The 20697-nt window shown below is 40.7% G+C and overlaps 1 protein-coding gene across 1 annotated transcript in view; it reads right to left on the minus strand.

Annotated features, from left to right (window-relative positions):
* TENM4 (teneurin transmembrane protein 4) overlaps positions 1 to 20697 on the minus strand; it is a 421264-nt gene that overhangs the window by 142737 nt on the left and 257830 nt on the right. The window contains exons 10-12 of the mRNA XM_009286142.2: positions 18136 to 18237; positions 13381 to 13575; positions 8931 to 9131 (exon numbers count right to left, since the gene is read on the minus strand). Of these exons, the coding sequence (XP_009284417.1) occupies positions 8931 to 9131; positions 13381 to 13575; positions 18136 to 18237 (498 nt within the window). The remainder of the gene's footprint in view (positions 1 to 8930; positions 9132 to 13380; positions 13576 to 18135; positions 18238 to 20697) is intronic.

A 20697-nucleotide genomic window follows, 5' to 3' on the forward strand; every position in this document is an offset into this window, starting at 1 on the left:
AGAAGGACGTTGAGGTGCTGGAGCGTGTCCAGAGAAGGGCAACGAGGCTGGTGAGGGGTCTGGAGAACAAGTCTGATGAGGAGCGGCTGAGGGAACTGGGGTTGTTTAGCCTGGAGAAAAGGAGGCTGAGGGGAGACCTCATCGCTCTCTACAACTCCCTGAAAGGAGGTTGTAGCGAGGTGGGTGTCGGTCTCTTCTCCCAAGTAACAAGCGATAGGACGAGAGGAAACGGCCTCAAGTTGTGCCAGGGGAGGTTTAGATTGGATGTGAGGAAAAATTTCTTTACTGAAAGAGTGGTTAAACATTGGAACAGGCTGCCCAGGGAAGTGGTGGAGTCCCCATCCCTGGAAGTATTTAAAAGACGAGTAGATGAGGCACTTAGGGACATGGTTTAGTGGGCATGGTGGTGTTGGGTTGACGGTTGGACTCGATGATCTTAGAGGTCTTTTCCAACCTCAATGATTCTATGATTCTATGATTCTATACACACAAGTATCCACCCTGCTGATATTCCAGCAGTATTCTCGTTAAAAGAGGGAATAGACTCACAAAACTAAGAGGATGTCTACACAGTCTTCTGTGAGTTGGTTACAAACTGATTGGCCAAACTTATTGAACGTCATGTATCTTCAGTTCAAAAGCTGCACAACTGCCATAGAGCAATTCTAAGCCTGCAGAAATATACACTGATTCCTACAGTTTTACGAGCACGACCTATTCCATGCAGCGACTATAACGTTTCAGATTCTCAGCTGGCTTGATCAACTGGTTTTATCTCCAAAAGAACTTGAAGAACTAGTTCACATCACTCTTGCAGGACAGTAGTCTTGTCCTCAGTGACAGCTGGATTACACTTACTGTGTCAAAGAAGTGACTTAATATTGTTCTAAAAAGCAGCAACTTCATGACAGATACTCTATTGTAGAGAAGGGGCTAAACTATGACCAGCCCCCATGTTGGCATGATCTAAGTCCAGACGCTGTAAGAACTCTTACGGCTCCTCCTCTCAAAAGCAAAGTCAGAGAATAAGCCAAAATTTGGTCATCTGAGACTCATGTTTTCAGTGATACAAGCAAACATGCTAATTGCTTAGCCATCCTCAAAATATGCTATTGTAACAGTAGCCTATTTTAACCATGGGATTTAACAGCTTGTTGTGGTGCTGTGAAACATCTATTCTTCAAATTAGCCAAGTTAACATGAACCCCACAGAGTCCAGCACATCACTGCTGTTTTCAGTCAGAAAAGTCCACAACACAAAGCATAATTGATCCAAACAAAAAGAACTTTTGAGCTCATGGTGTGACTGCTGAGGTCACATTTGGAGATAGGGAAGAATGCTGAACTAAAATTGGCATGCTGGTAATTAGCCCTAATTGTTGTAGAAAACAAATAGGGAATGGAATAGTCTACCCATTGCCCTTTGAGGGGGTCCATAAATTTGCACTGATGCTGGTACAGCTGATATGAGAGAAAGAAGCTTTACTCATCACAGTATGCCTAAGGTCAGTGAAGACCAGGGATTGCTTGTTACACCACTGGGCATACACTATTCTCAGCCTGAGACATGACTTAATCAGACCAAACATTTTGTGATCTAATGGTCAGAGCCAGACTGATGATATCACCATTTCCACTGGTTTTGGCCAAGTTTGAAATGACAGCTAGAACACAAGCGTTCAGTTCCTTCAATCTCTCCCTTGGTCATTGTATCTGACCAAGACTGCATGGACTGCTGTAAACAGAGAAGTGGCTAAAAGTAAGATCCTAAAGGCATCCTGAAGCCGACAGAAGTTTGATGGATCTCTGGTTGGCCAGGGAAATGTGCTAAGACAATTTCTCAACTATCAGATTGTAAGAAGGAATCCATATTTGAAACATAAGTTGTATTTTCTATCTTATTGGGAGTTTTCTCCCTCTCTTTAGTATGTTCTTTTCATCTGCTGACCACAAAGATATTTGGACTTTTGAAGAATTGGACTCCCTACAAAAATAACTACAGCCCATCTCAACTACTGCCTTTTTTTCCACCACACCAGGGTGTCCTTATACACATTTTCAATAAACAAAGGGAAAGGGAGTAAAAGGGTATTCGAATGAAAGCCTTCCTGAATACTTTTATTTCAAATGTTTTGGCTGTTTTTAGTCTTTTATTGCATTTTTAATAAAAAGCTTAGAAGATTTTAAAGGATAAGTTCATCTTGGCAATGGGTAGGCTAAAATCTGTACTCACAATCCCAACTACATCAAAAACTTTGTTTTGTACAATGATAGTTCTTGTTAACACTGTTGATTCTCTGGATTCACTTACTCCTTCACAATTCACAAAGCAGATAGCTGCCAGGCAGAGCCTGTGATAGCCTTAGGTAGCAGCGCTGGGCTGCACATACTTTATTCCCTCAGAGAGAAAACTTACTTCTCTCCATGCAAATAAAATGGGGAAGATCACAAGTTCACAAATCGGCATGTTATGGTTCTGCAAGGCTGAGGAGGAAACCCCTGCTGGTACAAAACATTTCCTGGCCTTCAACGACTGTTAAAGGACCAAGGTAAGGCCTTCAGGAGTGGCTTTGCAATTTTGGTATTGAGCCAGAACAGATTTTGATGGTATCTTCTGAAGCCTAGCTTTGAAGACCCTGTGCTTGCATAATTTCAATTGCCCCAGACTAATGTTTCTCACTACACTGCAAGGGTAGTGAGACAAACAAGTTACAAGCTGAAGGAAGATCATTTAAAGTGGCATTTGATTACGTAGCTGTGCCCAATACCTTTTTCTTAAGTCATTAAGGTCTTAAATATATGGATGTTTATCAATTTCAGGTGTTATATCCTGACATTTAGTTCTCTTGTTCTTTCCCATGTGTTTTAAATCTAAGAAAAAGACAAATCAGTGATTTCTTAGGCATTAAAGGGGGCCCTAGTCTGTAGTAAGGTACAAGTCTGTATCATGTGACAGCTGATGTAATATCCATCTTTTACAGAGACATTTTTACCCCTTAATGAAGAAAATGATGGTTTAAAGGAGGAATTATAGAACATTTTCCAAGGATGGATATTTATCTTGGTGGCCTTGGGCACGACATGAATTTAACAGGAGATTTTGTTTTGCAAAGTTGATACCAATAAGCCTAAGGAAACCAATCTTATCACACATATTGTGTTAATCCTGGTGCTGTTTGACCAATAGGATATGATGTCTGATAAGATATGAGAACTGGTTTCTGTGTGTCTGTCTGTGTGTGTGTGCACGTGCGCAATAATCTCCTGCACAATTCCTGATGAAAAAAGACATTGGAAGGTAAAGGTGCATTTGCTCTAGCTTTCCTCTTTAAAAGTTCATTCTTCTTGGTTTCCTTACCTACTAATTGGAATTCAGAAAATATGCCTATTTCAGTGAACTGTACAACTTTGTTGTGGGGAACTCTGTTGGGTGCTATCTGAAAGACTTTCTCCATTGTTAATTTATATAACTAAATTGGTACTAAAAAATTCAGTCATTACCATTAGCTGATACAGAATCTTAAATCTAATCATCGTTTGCGAATGGACTTGAATTGACCCATACTCCTGCAAAGTAAACATTGAATTCAATGTGCTGTGCAATAGTTTATAAGAATATGGTTTCCCTGCAATCAGAGACATGGATACACACACCATGCTAGTTTTATTTTAAATCCAGCTTCTCAGCCTACCAAAAGCAGTAAAGCCGTGGAGGACTGTTTTACAACTGGTAGGTAAATACCTGGTCTTCTGCTAGCCCTGTGGATACCCACACTATTTCCCCACTGTGCTTGGAGGCCAGGTTTATCTAGGCGTATCTGCAAGTATTGTGATCACTACATGGCAGTCTGAAGCCCCTCCTAAGCTGTTTTTCACTGATCACACAGGCTAAGAGGGGGTTTCCTATTTTTTATGCTCAATGCCACAGTTCTGTAATTGCCTCTCTCCTGAGGAATCTGTGATCATGATGCCTGCTGAGTCTTCTCCGGTTATTTGGCAGAACTGAGAATCTCTCAAAAGCTGAAACCCAGACTGACCCAAAGAAACATAAAGCACCCAAATAAGAAGGCAGCCGAATTGATGAGGAATCAATTAAGCCCTCTTTCAAGGATTGCCACTTAACTAAAATCTGAACAGCCCTCTGCAGAGGTTTCTCTGCTCTAGGACAACTATCCCACTAAATTGATAACGTCATGGGAAGCCTAAAAGCAGGAGGGGATGGCATGGAACTGGGCATGAATCCAAAACCTTTTTTCTTCTGTCCACTAAAGACATATATAGCATTTCTAGCCGGAGTAAGTGTGGCCAGGATGAGTGTTGCAGTGCAGAAAATTCCCTGGAGGAGGCGGATGGTCTGAAACTCTGTTCCTGTCCCAAATGACAGGCACTCTGTGCTTTAGAACGATGCCCAGTTGACATTAAGGTTCAGGGCATGAAACCCCTGTCCTCAACTTTGGCATCCCTTTGGATCGGCTCAGCCAGTTCATTCTTTTCTTTGAGATGGCTGCTTGTAGCATCTGCATTGACCTGGTAGTTGGGATAGTCTCCCAAGAAGTGAGAGAGCATGTCCAATGCTTTCTCAGACTGAGGAGACACCTGCTGTCTTTGCCACCGCAGAAATTTAGGAACTTGAGGTGGCTTTTCAATAGACAGCTCTAGACAGTGGGATGTCTCAGAAGTTGAGAAGAGGTTCTCTGCAACACTGTAGTAAAGTTAGATAATCTGCATTTGCTTAAGGTAAATCGTAAATGCCTAAATATCTTTGTGATCACAGACCTTAGTGACAAAGTTTGGCAACAAGTCACTGGGAAGCAGTTATTTCCTCCCCGTCACAGAGGGGGAAAAGGGCAGTCATAAAGTCAAATGACATATACTCAGAAAACACTGTTAGCAGTAGAAGCGGTGAGAGAAGCTATAAACAAGACCAAACTACTAGATTTCATGAGATATGGTCATGCAAGCTCAGCCTCAGTCTCTGGCCAGGCATGCTCTCTTAGCCTTTTCAAAATGTGAAGAACATCATCATAACTTCTAACTTCTTTACTGAGTCCCAGCTTCCAGTTCCCAGCTCTTATCATTAAATGTACAGCCCATGATTTTATATCTCCAATGCCAATTTAGGACCACCATATACAAAATACTATTCCTGTTAATGCTCTTCTCCAGTGTACTTTTAAAGGTCTGAAGTACTGCACTGGATGTCAACTGTGCATAAAGTGAGTCATTATGAATGAGTGATTGAGAAGGGATCCTTATCTGTATGCAGGTCAATGTACAACCACTGTCAACTGCCCAGAAAAAGACAGTACACTTATTACAAAGAGAACATAATTTCTATTGCTGCTTTGTATAATCAACTTTCCAATGATTCTAGTGAATATCACGCATGTCAAGATGTCAACTACCAAACAGAGAACAGTGTGAAAATCCCTGATTTAAATTTGAGGAGAGTGAAGGACAACACCAGATAACTTAATTCCTTTAAGAATGATTTTGCATCCAAGCATGATACTGTTTTGATGGGCCTGGGATTGTACTGATGCATCAGTGAGATCCCTCTGGGAAATGGTGAATTCCCCAAATTCAGATAACTGGACTCACCTATTCATTTCACTGCACTCAGCAAATATGTCTTATGGTATGTGTTTTGTTGCCTCTTGATTAGCCAGAAATACTTGGTCCAGTTTAAATAGGTCAAGAGCGAGACTATATCACATATTAAGTTCTGTTTCACATTGCAGCACAGGCCATTTCCTTCTTCCCACTATACTCAGACAATAAGAGGTTAAGAGAGCTGCCCTATAATGGCTTCATTAGTTGCCAGAACTTGGAAAATGAAGTCCTTTGCCAGCGCTCATTAAGAGGTGAAGGGAGATAGCATGCCAAAAGCCTGGGATGCAGAGGATCTATGATGGCAAACCCTGGAGAAAAGGGGTTGGGATGAATGGTTCCTTAATTATCTTTCTTGTACTAAGCATTGCCTTGGACTTTTTAGCTGAACTGGGTTATAAAGGACCTTTTTGTATTTGCTTGTGCAACAGTACTAAGATGCAAAAGGGAAGGGATTTAATTCTCCCATGGAAAAATCAAAATGCCACTTTTGCTGCTCAGTACAGGTTATCTCTGGACTTATCTCTGCACCTGTCTCTAAAAGACTTTTTTTATATTTGGGAATCTACCAAAAAAGAAGTGCATACTGAGGGAAAGGGGATCCTAAGAAACTGTCCCTTACATGAAAGGATGAAGCAAGTTTAAGAAGAATTTTTCCAGAGTGAAAAATCTGAGGTAGTATGGCAGCAGCCCCATCTCAAGATATACTGACAGTGGGTGCACACATAAAGCAAAAAAAAACCCCATGCCATTACTTCTTCCTACAACACAGTGCAGAGTAGAATTCACAAGAAATTGAATTGCACAGCTTGTCTATGAAGACACAGGCTAAGTGGAATGAAAAAAGATAATATAAACAGGAAACAGAAATCTCTGTAATATTATTATGTTGTGAAAACAAAGGGGTTTATCCAGCAATCTGTGTTCCTCTAAGATTCCCGCTAAAGGCAGGTGAAATCTACCTACTTAGCTGAAAGACTGAGTCTAAGGTTCAAAGATAGTCTAGTTTTACTTTCTACATATGACAATCCACAGACTCTCACCCAGCTGCTTCTATACTGACTGATACCTTCTAAATGAATACGGCATACAGCATTTCAGATAGGCATTAGTCTTGACTTCAAGGTGTTAAGAGCTGGAAAACCCACTGTGCCTCCTCACATTTTATTCTGGGTTTCCAGATGATTATGCTGTTCTCAGGGTCTGCTTCTCAATGTGGTCTACAAAAGGGGCTGTCCTTAGCACTAGCCCACATAGGCACAGTCCTATAGATTTTCCTGGGACTGAACACAGTCCTAACTGCTTTGCTGAGCTGAGGTTGATTTACGCAAGTACTTAATTCTTTCACTTAATGATTATTCTGTTCTGTTTGGTCCTGGTTTATAGGACAATAAAAATCTGGCCCCTTTAGTCCCTTCTACGGAACCTCCACCCCACTGGGTTGGGCAGTGTGTTGTTATGTGTACTAACATGCTTGCTCACTCTATTTTAATCATGCAAGAAGAGTACCATGCATCCTGTGAGTAAATCTGTCTTTCAAATCAAGTCATCAATTCAGTGGAAAGGTCCGGGTTAGAAATGGAAGTTTACAAATCACCTTAGCTGTGATTTTAGCTGTGAGGCACAATAACCTGAATGTTACAAGCAGCTCGGTGAGGAAAAAGGTCTTGGAATGATGCTCAAGTTTGTCTCAAATAACCTCACACTGCCAAAGAAAGTTTGCACTAGATGGATTTATGAAAGCAGTATAAGGAAAGCTTATAAATCATCTGTACATGACCCTGCAGGTTAACAGAGGGAAAGTGAATTCTGTTTGCGTGTAGAAATGAACATTTTTCCAAATCCATCCCTGCAGTCCCCAAACCTCCCTATAAACTCAGAATAATGACTCAATTATGAACTATGCTACAAAATCACTAGAAATACACTACTACCTTTCCCCTTACGGTGGTCTTATAAATGAACTCAGGGTATGGAATTGAAGATGTTAATATGGGGAAAGGAAAAGCCTGACACCAGATTTATCCTCCAATCAATGCAGGATAGCTTCCCTTCCTATATCTGCAAAAGTTTTGGTCAACCTAGTTTTAGCCCCAGGCAAGTAGGCCTCCTCTTCTGCTTATTCTTCATCCCAGTCAATTTTACTTTATGACAAACTTTCTAACATCTAACCTAAATGATGATTGTTGAAAAGGTTTTCTTTTTATATCCTTTGTACCAGTTTATTCAGTTTGTCCCATCCTTGGAAGTTACTCTCTTAAAATACTTGCAAGCAGTTAACCTGATTTTCTTTACACATGATAGGAATTCCTCAGTGAAAATGTTGTTTACGTAACTTTTCTACTATATCCACTCTCCTAATAGGTTTTATTTGTCGCTTTGCTGAAAATTCATTTCATTTCATTGCCTATACCGAGGTGCCCTGAATATTTGGCCTAGTTCCACCCCAGCTGTGTAAGGTAAAGAAGCTGTTATTGCTGTGGTCTCTTTGTTTGTGAGCACAATATAAAGCACAAAAGCCAAAAGCCTAATATTCCATAGGTTCTGACTATTTAATGTACTACAGCATTTCTCAGTGTGGCCTCTAAAAGCTAATTGCATTTGGAAGAAAAGAAAAGGCTCCTGAATAGTTTTTCTTTAGCCTTCATTTCAGATACCTGATGCAGATTTTGAGCAAGATGCCCATTCAGCTGAGGAATGAAGGAAGGTCACAGTTCCAAACCTCTACACAAAACTGCCCATAAAAATCTGTCTTCTTGGTAGGTGCTTGTACTATTAAATACTTCTACTCAATAAACTTATTTTTTACTTGATAGAGGACAGTGCTTACAGTCTTTTAATATGAACCTCATGTGACACTCATCCTCCTCTAGCTGAGCCTACAAAAGCACAGCCTTTGAATTCAGAAGGGAAATGAGACCTGAAGGACTGCCACCTTTTCCTTCTTGTTTACAGCCACCTAAAGGATATTTAGTCATCTCCTAAAAATCAAAACAGACCCTTTGGTGGCTACTGAGATTCATCAAGAACTAACACCAGAACAAGCAGTTATATGTAGACCATCAATTACCTTCACAGCAATATAATGAACAATAGCAAGCCTAGGTGGCTTTAATGGGGTTATTTATTGTATTATTCTATGCTCAGCAATGGAAGCAGAACTATTTATGTAGTTGAGCTATGGCATTTCTGCTTCCAGTCATGCCCTACGTGTGCTTTACTGGAACACATTTGTAGCAATCTTTTTGCAGATCTAAGTCTGAATAGTTTACAAAGTTTAAATAAAATAAAAAACAACAGTAAGCCACCACTGATGTTACCGATTGAGCAATCATGTCCAGTCCAGTTGGGATCGCAGCTGCAGAGTCCAGTATCTGGGAGGAAGGTCCCGTGACCAGAGCATTGGTCCAGACAAGTGGCTCTTGGGGTCTCACAATTTGTTCCTCCCCAGCCAACCGAACAGTGACATTCTCCTCGCACGCACACGCCTCGTCCCGAGCAGGTAGGATCCATGCAGTCCACTACATGCGAGAAGGAAGAGGAAGCAGACAGGGAAAGCAAATGGGAATTTCAGAAAAAAAGCTATCAGACTGCTTTCAGACACAAACTTATTTATATAGAATCTCAAGGCTCCAGCCAGAAAGCAAAGCCCCGTTGTGCACAAAACAGATGCTTCGTGCAAGAAGACAGTGTCCCAAAAAGACAGTGAGCCATAAAACACATATAAAAACCAGAAAAATTTAATGATTAAATCCATTGTTTTATCCAGGCCTACACTAATAAATGATCTTTCTAGTAAGGACAGGCTAATATCAATTAAGAATAGAATAAGAATAATATGCTCTTGCACACATATTGTGCCTCCATTTATTCTATTAGAATAACCTAAATTACTATTACTAATGAATTCAAAACTGAGCTCTAGTTTTCTGAGAGAGAATTTTACATAAAGATTAAGCACAAGTTGACGTCCTTATTCAGCAAAATACATGCTTAAATTGAAGAATGTGCTGAAATCTATACAGGTTTCACAGACACTTACACAAATTTCACATTAAACATATCCTTAGACAGTTTTCTGGAATAAGGATTAAAACAAAATCATATATTTTTGGATATTGGTGTTACTCTGGTTTTATTTTTGATCAATTAATACTATTTTTTAAATGGCGCTTTTTTTTTTCCCCCCAAAGAGGCACTTTCCTGACAAGATGGGAGACCATTCAGTTAGGTGCACTGTATGTGCACCAATGTGCACAATGTGCACCAATGTGCACCAGAAGACCGAATGTACTGCTGCCTGATTCCCGAGTTACGTGTTTTGTAGGCAACTGTCAGCTCCTCTGCCCATGGTGGAATTTCACCTAGCAATCGAAAAATATGAAATGCACCAGACACCCTTCCAAAAAAAGACTGGAGGAGTTGATCAGCTATTTATATATAAAAGCATATAGGACAGCCTAGAGAAATTCTTCCCATCTCTTGAAATGGTGTGTGGCAGTGCCCTGGGGATCAGTGACAAGTGTCACTCTGGCTAAGCAGCAAGGGGAAAGCTGTCCAGCTCCTGGCTCTAATAGAGAAGAGCAGAACACGGCCACCCCCCACACAGCAGGTTTGTGGTTCATTTCCCCCCACCCCGTAAAAGCTAGTAAGAATCCCAATGACCTGTTTAAGATCCAGAAACCTTAAAAGGAAACACAACAGCTGCTCTGATAATTCCCTGGATTCTCAAAACCTTCTCAGTCTGACAAGCAATGGCTCAGCAATTACTATCCCAAGGCATGTGAGAGCATTTTCTGTTTTGGTTGATTCCTGGAGCCCTGCTCATAGCTGCAACAATCCTCGAAAATTGTAAGAGGCTGGAAAGGATGAGTCTATAAATCTCCTTCACTCTTAGCGAGCTGGGAGCTAGGGTGCCAATTTTAGGATGAGACCCTTGGAGCCCTGGCCCTGTTCTTTCTCAGCAGTAATAAGTACGAAAAGGACTAAGAAACGGACTAGCAGCCTCGTATGTTCTCAGCAGATGGTCTGAACATGGAGAACAAAGATCACAGGCTAACTGACAAGAGGCTACCTCCAGGCAATTAATCATCCCCTCTGAAGGTCAATTGGGAAAAAGGTGAGTTTTACAGGGGGCTCCATCACAGGAGGCAGACAATCTGCTATCTCAGCTCTAACACAGACGATTACAGGAGGGGAATGTGCATGTCAGAACCCCCCATTTATCATAATCCCAAGGCCATTTTTCATGTTGAAATGAGCCCTTTCAGAAAATGTCACACACAATGGCTACTTTAATCTCAGCCTCACTAGCTGTATCTCCTTAGGCTTTCTGCACCATCGGAAGGGCCCTGGGACAGGATTATGGGCTTCTGCTTTCTTCTTAATCAATTGCTTAGTGGATTTGGAATACAATGGTATATTTTTAGGGAGTTCTGCTTGACAAACTTAGCTGCTCAGCTCTGGGAGAAGTGGAGACAGGGAGCGGGGCAGGAGGGCAGAGCTGACAAAATCTAGTATACTTGGGAAAAGAAAAAAAAAGAGAGTTTTGCATATATCTGTGTTGCTGCTTGGAAAATGTCCCAAATGGTCTAATTCTTGGTTGGAAAATGCCCCATTTGTAGTTCAGCCTTGTGCAGAACCTTTGCCAGGGAGATAAATCATGCAGCAAGCAAAGCTAGTGCCTGTTCTACACTTTTCCCCAATATGCTTCATGCTTCATTGGTCACACAAGTTATTAGGCTTATTCAGTACCCAAAGAGTAACTTCTCATTTTTCACTGCTTAAATTTGCTCCCCTCCCTTTAATGTCTCGGTGGCTTAGCCCATGCTTTATAAAATATGGGCCAATAAACTAAGGAGGGAGAAAAGAAAAACTCATGTAAGATTGTTGGCTGATGTTTTATAAACATTGCTGAACTTCTATGGGGGAAAAAGGAAAGACAGAAGAAACGCTGGAATGAAAACCCATTATAAACATGGACTAAGCAGTGAAGTTACGAGAACTGAGAAATAATAAAAAGTAATCAATACCAGATGGTCCTTCTTAGAAGAGAAATTAAAAAGTAAAAGCAATTTAAAAAATAGTATAAATCAACTCTTTTACTAGATCTAAATACATATATATATGTCCTGAAGATTTCCCACATGGCATATTTCTGAGTTACTTCCCCCCCTCACGACACAATACAACTTATGCCTTGACTATGAAAAACAAATGCAGACTTGGAAAAATACTAAACAGCTCATAAGAAAAATCATGTTCTCTTTGTTCTTCATCCTTTTTCAAGTTTTTACCTAGTGGGACTGACACTGTCCCCCGCTACAGTGATAACATAAAATAACAGAGTAGTGTCTGGCTTTTCTGCTTTAAAGGTGACCAGGGAAAAAAGGTTCCTGTTAGAAAAAGGGCAAATCTTACTCTGATTTACACACATTAAACACGTCTGGCTGGAGGCAAAATCAGGATCTTTTCATTTCTGTTTATCCAGTAAAGATATGATCTGGTAAATGCGAGGTCTACAGAGATGCTTTAAAGATACTTCAGTAGTCACCATCTTTGGGCTTTGCAGGCCCCATGGCTTCATTGAATTGTGCTTTCTTAAGCCAAAATGAAGCTTTCTCAAGAGATGGCTTATTGTTACAGAGCTGATACTGTCTTCATCTCTAACATTTACTGACACCGAAGGCATGTTACATCAGAGATGTCCCACTCTAATACGTTTAACGCATCAAAAGAATTGCTAGATTAGATGCCATTTGAACGTCTGTATCCAGTTCAGCCTATTTTCATTGTCTGTAAAATAAAGCCATTTCAGATAAATCTTTATCCCACATACATGAAGACAACCATAAATTAATTCAAGCCATTGTGATTCTTATACGTGTATCAAATGGATGGCTTAAGTCTACCAGGTGGTGCAGAGGCCTTATACATGCATTTGTAGAAGCATAATTTAAACATAATTATTTTTCAGGTCATCTGCATAGAATTTTGAGAATAATTTTCAAAAGTGCTGAACACTATTCTGTAAATCAGGCACTTTTGGATGTATTTTTATAACCGTCTGAATGTTTTGTACACTTACAAAACTGTCCATTTTTTCATTTAGCAATAAGAAGCAGTCACAGACTCAGAAGATAAAGGTTTATGGTGGCAGGTGACTTCCTACACAAAAAGATTAAAGATAAGTGCTAAAAGGCACCATATTTCTGAGCCACAAATCTAAATGTAAATGACAAAAGTTTGGGGGCTAATGTGAGAAAAAAAGGTATGGAAGAGCCATTAAAATAATATCTGATTTTGAAGCAGAATTAAATTCAAGTCCTGAGCATTTCTAAGCTTTTAAAGCTGACAAGAACCAGGGACTTTCTCTCACGCGCCACCATTTTGTGTATGTAAGCAACTGAAATCGCTTGGCATAGCATAGCAGAGAAGAAAGCACTGTAAAAGTAATTATACGTTTAGATGTGTAAATGGAAGCGATGCTTTAATAAGAACATTTGAACATATGATTAGATGTTCTGGTCTTTCAACTGGATTTGTCTATCTGAAGCATTTGATGGCTTTTCATTCAATTATTGAACAAACATGATAGCTAACGACAAGTTATTACAACATATCATTTTTATGTTGCATCCATCTATTGTATCTCTAAGGTGCCTATTAGTGTTCTGTTTAAGTGCCAGTCCTATTCTGAATTGCCTCCATCCGCGTAATTATACAACGACAATCAAAGCAAAAGGCTAATTGAATATATCTTGCAAATACCTTCTTCACAGCTCTCGCCTTTGTATCCTGGGTTGCAGATACAGGTTCCCATGATGCACGTGCCATGGTTATTGCAGGAGACATCAATGCACTGGTTCGTCGGGACATCACATTCTGCTCCTTTCCAGCCGCTATGGCACAAGCACCTCCCCTTCATGTACTGCCCATTTCCACTGCACAGCACTGGGCAGGAGGCTGGGGAAAGATAATAGAAATCACATTAAAACACAACAGTTCACAGCTCTCACCTCAAAAAAGAGCACAAGAGTCCAGCATGGGATTTATAGTCTTCATACAGAGCCTTCAGTGGGATATGTTGTTCTTTTCTTTGCCAAAACCAATTCTTTTACATGGATGACACCCAGCTGTTAACTGTATTCTCCTGTGAATGTCTAAAACAAACAAACAGTACTCTTGAGTTAGAATATGTCCTTGTTTTGTGTCTCTAATACTTTTTTTCACTAACTAAACTCAGAATTTTCTTGTATTCTGACTTTTCAATGTACCGGTGTCTTCTTTCAGCAGCACCACTGACCTTAGATTGCTTATCACTACCCCTGACCTGCTGCCAGACTTCATACTTTCCTTGACACTGCCTCTGCTGTGGACCTTAGCTGTACACAAATCACTCCTCTGTTTTTCTGTTGTAATTCCCAGCTTTACAGGTTTCAGTTGCTTTGCTCAGAGTCCAGAATGCCACGTTGAGACTATTTCCCTGATTTAGCTCATGTCATACCATCAGCTGAACCTCCAGCCCCCTTTTTTGGTTATCAATCACCTCTGCTGGACTCCATTCGTCACCAGACACAACGCAAAACTGGCCTCTAGTCTTTCCAAACTCCTTGTAATAAAAGTTCTCCAAATCTGTCCTCTGATCTTTGTATCAGTTTATAAAGGATTTTTTAATTGTCCTCGTTTCCAGCAAAGTCAGCTGATTCTCAAGGCCAACCAGATACAGGATTTCTTCCCCGTGATAAAGGGGAGAAGAAGAAGATGACACGCTCAAGCTGTGGCATGATGGATCCCAGGATTAAGCGTTTTCTGAACTAAATTTGGAAAATGTTAGGCAGAGTGGGATGGGATGAACTGAAGGATACAGAGGAGGCTCCCCAAGGAAGGAGAATGCATCAAGGACCAGATCCCAGCCTCCATGACCAAAGCTTTGGTAATTGCTGCTCTCTAAGCTTCCTTCAGCTCCTCTGATGATGCCTTCTCCTTTTTCCATTCTCCAAACCTGCCACCTTATGCTCCTTTTGTTCTCTGTTCTGATTTTTCCAAGGAAGCTGCTGATTTCTGTCCCTCAGAAACAATAGCCTTCCCCTCTTCACTATCCCTTGAAACTTCTTGCTTAAGCCCTGTTCTCTTCCATTTCATTTTGCTGAAACACAGCTGCAAGGACATATATTCAACACAGACTTCTCTTGTTCACTGTTGCACATCATCCTTAGGTGAGAGCAGCTGGGCTTCTCATCTGCCCCTCAGAAAGGCAATTTATGAACATTTTTATGCAGGACAAATGTGAAAGGAATATTCCAGTCTGCTGCTTAATTCACCTGCATTAGGCATGTGATGAATACAATGTACCTCTTTCGCTTCATTCCTGACTCTGATTATACATGGGAAGAGGCATTAACATGGTTAAGGGAAACATTCCCCTCCTTCTCTTCCCGCCTTTTCAGATAGTAATCACTGTGTGTCCTGATAGTCAAGTAGGTTTGAGTGTTTCAGAATTATAGCAACCTCAGTAAAATACAAAGCATTGCCAGCTGACTGTTAAGCCAGTTTGATATGCAGTGAACTATATTTGCCTGACCAAGATAAAAGAGGTTTAGAAAAGAAAGGAATTTGGCAACTGTTATTACTAATTACTCTGTTCACTTTAAAGGAAGCACATTGCAGTGGTGCGTTTCAAGTGCATCATTTGCAAGGAGATATCTACCTATACAATACGAGACATAAATTGTCTAAGATACATTGTGTTGTGTACATGGTTCACAGCAAACTCGCTCTGTAATTTCACTTTTCAGCTAGGCTGATGGAATTTTCTGCCCCTCTGTCTCAAATTTCAAATGCTCAGTTAATGGAGACTGTTCTTTCAAGGCACTGGAAGAGGATAGTCTGCAGCTCTTTTCAGCAAGAAGAAAGAATAATTGCCTTTAACCAGTGAGAGGCTGCTGAGAAAGACTTACATGTTTTCTGACAAGACAGCTGATCACTCAGTACAAGATCAGATAAATTACTGGCCATCTGCAATAAGACTGGTACTCTACAGAGCCCTCTATGGAGAACACCTTCAGCATAACCTCGAAAGTGCTGCTGCAAATGTCAAGGCAATGGCAAGAACAAGACCTCCTTTGTAGCATACCATAATGAATAAAGACAAAAGCGGTTTCTGGATTTTTTCCACTGCTACTTGTGCAACTTTTTTCCATATATAAAGATATATAACTATTGTTCATTCTGATCATTCAGATTCCAACAAACAATATCTAAGATGCTGAAATTACAGTAATTCTCTAGCATGGTTATGGTAGCAACAACCCAAACGCACACCACTTTTCTTGTAAAGTTTAGCATCAGAGAGTAAGATCATTTGTTTGTTTGTTTACTTTATACAGAACTTTAAAACACCATCTCCCATGTTCAAGTAGGCCTTCAAAAGGCCTGTGAATACACCTCTGGTGATTTGTTCTCATTTACTTGGTTTAAAATAATTGGTTAATAATACATAGTAATTAACCATTATTAAAAACAGAAAGGCTTTCTCCTCCACAGTTTCCCATTCATTTGGATGGTGAATTACAAGGCTGAATTGAAACAACGGAACACCCAGGAAATCTATGACCTAGAAATCTTCACGTGGGCAGAGACCTGCTAATTTAAGGATTACTGCTCAGTACAGGCACCGATATAGGGCTGCAGACGGATACTGTAGCAGCCTTACACGTGCCAGAGTTGCTGCCCTCTGAGGGATTTGTAGGTCAAAAGCAGCATCTTAGATTCCCCTGAAAACCAACAGGAAGCCAGCGCTGGGGCCCTCGTATCTCTCGCTCCTGGCAAGATCATCCATTTAACAAGCCCACTGGGTGGAAATGCATACACAAATATCATTTTGACACTCCAGGTATTAATCTGTCTTCCTAAAGGCAGAGAGTAATCTGTGATCTGAACCCAGATGATTCTGAACCAAAAGATAGAACTGAATAAAAGGTGTTCATATCAGCCAGAGTAAGTACTCTAGTGAAATGGGAAATACTCACGTGGCTCAACTGAAACGCCTGAGAAAGCTGGGTATATAACCCATGAAGGGAGGTAAACTCCTCTGAAAGTGGACTCAGAACAAAAGTTTAAATATTCTGACTCACAATGAACGAGCTTCTCCTTCTCCACTGGCTCTACAGGGAGCCTTGGGGGAACAAACCCTGAACTTCCGCCCCTACCTAAAGTTAGGAGGTGTGAGTAGGAACATGCTGTGGGAGATGGGAAAAAAAACCTCCTTTTGCCTCCAGCTCTACAGATTTGAAAAGGAGCTTGGAAATGCAAACCAAGTGTAAGGAAATGCAAACCAAGTGTAACCTGAGTCAGCAAGAAGTTTGACATAACAGCTCTCAGGGATGCAGATTGCCACATCCATCTTACTGGGCTGTGAACTCTGAAACACCTCTGGGGTTTTAGCCTGGACCACACTGCTTCAGCAGAGAGCTCCCCCCGCCTGCGGGGTGTGCGGCCGTCCTTATCTCTTGGCTGGGCTACAGTGATGTGACCCAAGTTCAGCTGGAGGGGGAGAAGACATGGGGTTGGACAGAGTTTAGCGCTCTCTCTTGGGAAGGAGCCAGCCTGCTTTCCAAAGAAGCAATGGGCTGGGGTGAAGGCCTGACCTGTTGCCTTAGCAAAGCTCCTTGTGTGGGCACTAACTTTTTACACTACCTCCCTCCCCAAATTTATAAATCTGCACTTAGTTTGTTGGACTGCTTGCGCCAAAAAAGGCCTTGAAAAGGTTGATGCACAGCATTCTGGCATTTCCCACGTGCAGTGTTTTGATTTCTCAGTCTGAAACGTGTTCTTACTAAAAGTACTTCAGTTTGTTTTTTTAATGTTTAAATAACCTAAAAATTTCAGGTCAAATGAAAATCCTTCCAAAACCATTTATTAAAAATACTTATCACTTGAGCAGAAAAATTTATTATATTGTTTGCTGGGGTAAGCCTCCTTCCCAGTTGTCCCAATGTTTTCACTTTTGGCCAGAGTATCCAGTTCTTCCTGCCATTACTCCACTCCCAGCCTTACTCTAACCCTGCCTGGTTCCCCACAGCCAGGCTGTCAGTGGTCATTCAGAGCTCAGGCAGACTTGCAAGGCCTGCAGCAATGAAAAAGGTACTTAATTTTTATATAATCATTGTCTGTATAAAAGTATCATTATAGGGTCATGCCACACAATGATAGAGTGCTCTGCTAAACAAACAATAATGCCACATTTATAAGTCATGTTTTCTAAAGTCACTTCCAGAGAGAAAATTCCCAGTGTGACATCTTGCCTGTCCATATGCAGCTAGGGGGTTGTGTTGTTGCTAAGGTCACAGCAATCATGGCTAGTAGCAAACAAATCCACAGATCCGACCCGTTTCCATTCTACTGCAGCATCCCGAAGCTGGGTGAGGTGTACTTTGCAAAAGGCACAGGCATGAATACAATTTCCACAAGAAAAACGTTAACTGAAGGGGAGAGGGGAAGAGTTAATCAAGTATAAATTCCTACCTCTGCCACAATCAGGGCCCAGAAAGCCAAGGAAGCAATGGCAAGTCCCAGACACGCAGTCTCCATTCCCATAGCAATTACTGGGACAATTATCCACTGATTCTGGAAAACAAAAGAGAATTCAGACACTTCTTTAGGCAAGAAAACACCTCTGAGTTTGGGAGGGCTCTGGATGGCAGGACAGCTGAAACTTCAAAGCAATCACTGCCCTTGGGGCTGAAAGCGTTAGTCTGAGCTCCACTAAAGGGCGCTCATCCATTTTCACCAATGGATGGTTCACCGTAACACATTAGTGCGGAGGGACTGCAAATCCTGTGATTAAATCGCAGCTGCTCAGCACCCACCAGGCTTCATCCTCACTTAGTACCTGAAAACTTCCAAATCTCTTTTCTTCCTGCTTATTTTTCCAACCGTTTTCCCTCTTTGAATTTATTGGAGAGAAGCAATACACACTGTTCTCTTGGCAGAACACGCACCATTGGTCCAATTTTGTTGACTCGGGTAAGGGAACTTGGGGCATGCATTTGTGCCAAACAGAGCTGAGCTATGATAGAAATGTTCCCCTATGAAGTTACTGAACACAGACCCTCGGTTCACCCTGTCTGCCTGTTGAAGGATTATTTTTAACCGAATGCCTTCTGGTTTGTTCTGCAATATTATACAAACAGCCCAAAGTGCTGGGGGTAATATTGTTTCTTGGTGGAACAGGAATGGGACTATTCCACGCTTTCTTCTGTTTCTAGTTATCATCTTAAATTCCCCGACTTTGGCAAAAACACTGGCTATTCATCTTTCAAGGAAAGTTAACAGGTAAGCAAAATGTTATCTAGCACTTCTATTTTGAGGACAGTTCAGAATATTGGGGCTAAAAATTATCTTTCAGAAAAGAACACAAGCTGGTAAACATTACATATCAAAAAGAGAATGAAAATAATTTTATTTTCTTGACTAAACTGTGAGTGAAGACTGAGTAAACATGAGTGGGGTTTGGAAGGATGATGGAATACCATGGTTCATTCCACACTACCATTTCACATTTTCTCTGAGGGAGATTTGTATCAGATTAAAACCGGATTCAGTTCTACAGGAGGGGCAGCGGTGGTACATCTATCCTGGAGTGGGGTGGAAATCTCAGCCATTTGAATAATGACTGTGCTTTCACAGACGCACTTCACGAGGCCTCGTGGTAGCAAAGATATTTGTAAACTTCCTATCGGTGCAAGCGAAGAGAAACAGCTGCAGCAGAGATGTGCAGATTAGTTTCTAATCACAAATGAAAGGAAGCCTGTTTCTGGATGGGTGTTCTCCAAACAACAGAGGTTTCTGAAGAACATTTTAAAGGACATAGTGTAATTTAATCATTCATAAAGGGCAACAGCAGTTTTACATAATAAAACCAGTTTCAAGCATTTAAGTTTTAAGTCTTGGCATCAGACATCTCATAATCATATAGCTCCATGCAGCAAGGAAGGTGCAAGGAAGGTACAAGGAAGTGCTGTCAGTTTTCTAACACTTAAGCTCTATAGTTAAGCAGATATTCACTTTACGGTGTATGGAAATACAGTCACAGCATGTAGCCAGCACTTTGGGCTTGAGCCACCATCTTTATTCCCATCAAATAGCAGCCATGCTTCCTAGAATAAAGAAATAGCAACTCAGGCCTTGTGCGTTTATACTGATATTTAGGTATACTAACTCTCACTTAATAGCAGGTATAAACACAAATCTATCCTGTAAATGAAAAGTTAATATTAGCCTCTAGGTATATAATCTTTAGAACTTTGTGATGTTTTAATTTCACTGGTGAAAATGAAAATAATTCTGCTTTATGCATTTTTTTCTCTATGCTTTTTTGCACAATGTTTATATCCTTCTTGTCCTCAAGAAATATATGCAGAAATTTAGAAAAAAAAAGTTATTTATTTATGCCCATACACATACTTACACATATGAAGAACATACAGAGTGTGAATACTGTGAAACAAGATAATGAGACGGGCAAGGAGATTTAACAGCTCCTGTTGCTGAAAGGGTCAGTCCCTTTCCTCTAATCCTCTCATCCTAGGTACATCTAAGCTCCCTCTTCTTACGCTGGCTCTGGCACTTGTCAGACTCTTCAATGAGTTTGTTAAGCTCAAAAGGTGGCAAAAAAATTAATGCAGCGGAGAAAAAAAAAAACAAGTGAACTGTTTTCTACTGCCTGAAAACTGGGAGCAGAAGGAGTAGGGCCACGCTATTCAGCATCAGCGCAGTACTCAGACGTCTCATGAAACCTCACCATCACACTGTCATTCTGGGTCGGGTCTGCAAGCTGTAGCAACACTGCGTAGAGGTTACATATGCATGACCTTTGAAGTCAGTGGGAATACCTATGTCAGTGCTTGATGCAGGACAGACTCCCAGTGTTATGACAACACCTATAGTATATTAAACACTTTTTTTAAAAGCTTTTTTCAAGCTTTTGCTTTAAAGGACTATATTGAGTCCTTGAAAAGGAGTAAAGTATCCATACAACTTTCTTGGTATATTTATCTAATATAATAAAGAATATTTATGCAAAAT

The sequence above is a fragment of the Aptenodytes forsteri genome, unplaced genomic scaffold (genome assembly GCF_000699145.1).
Source record: "Aptenodytes forsteri isolate BGI_AS27 unplaced genomic scaffold, ASM69914v1 Scaffold231, whole genome shotgun sequence".
In the NCBI taxonomy this organism is placed as follows: domain Eukaryota; kingdom Metazoa; phylum Chordata; class Aves; order Sphenisciformes; family Spheniscidae; genus Aptenodytes; species Aptenodytes forsteri.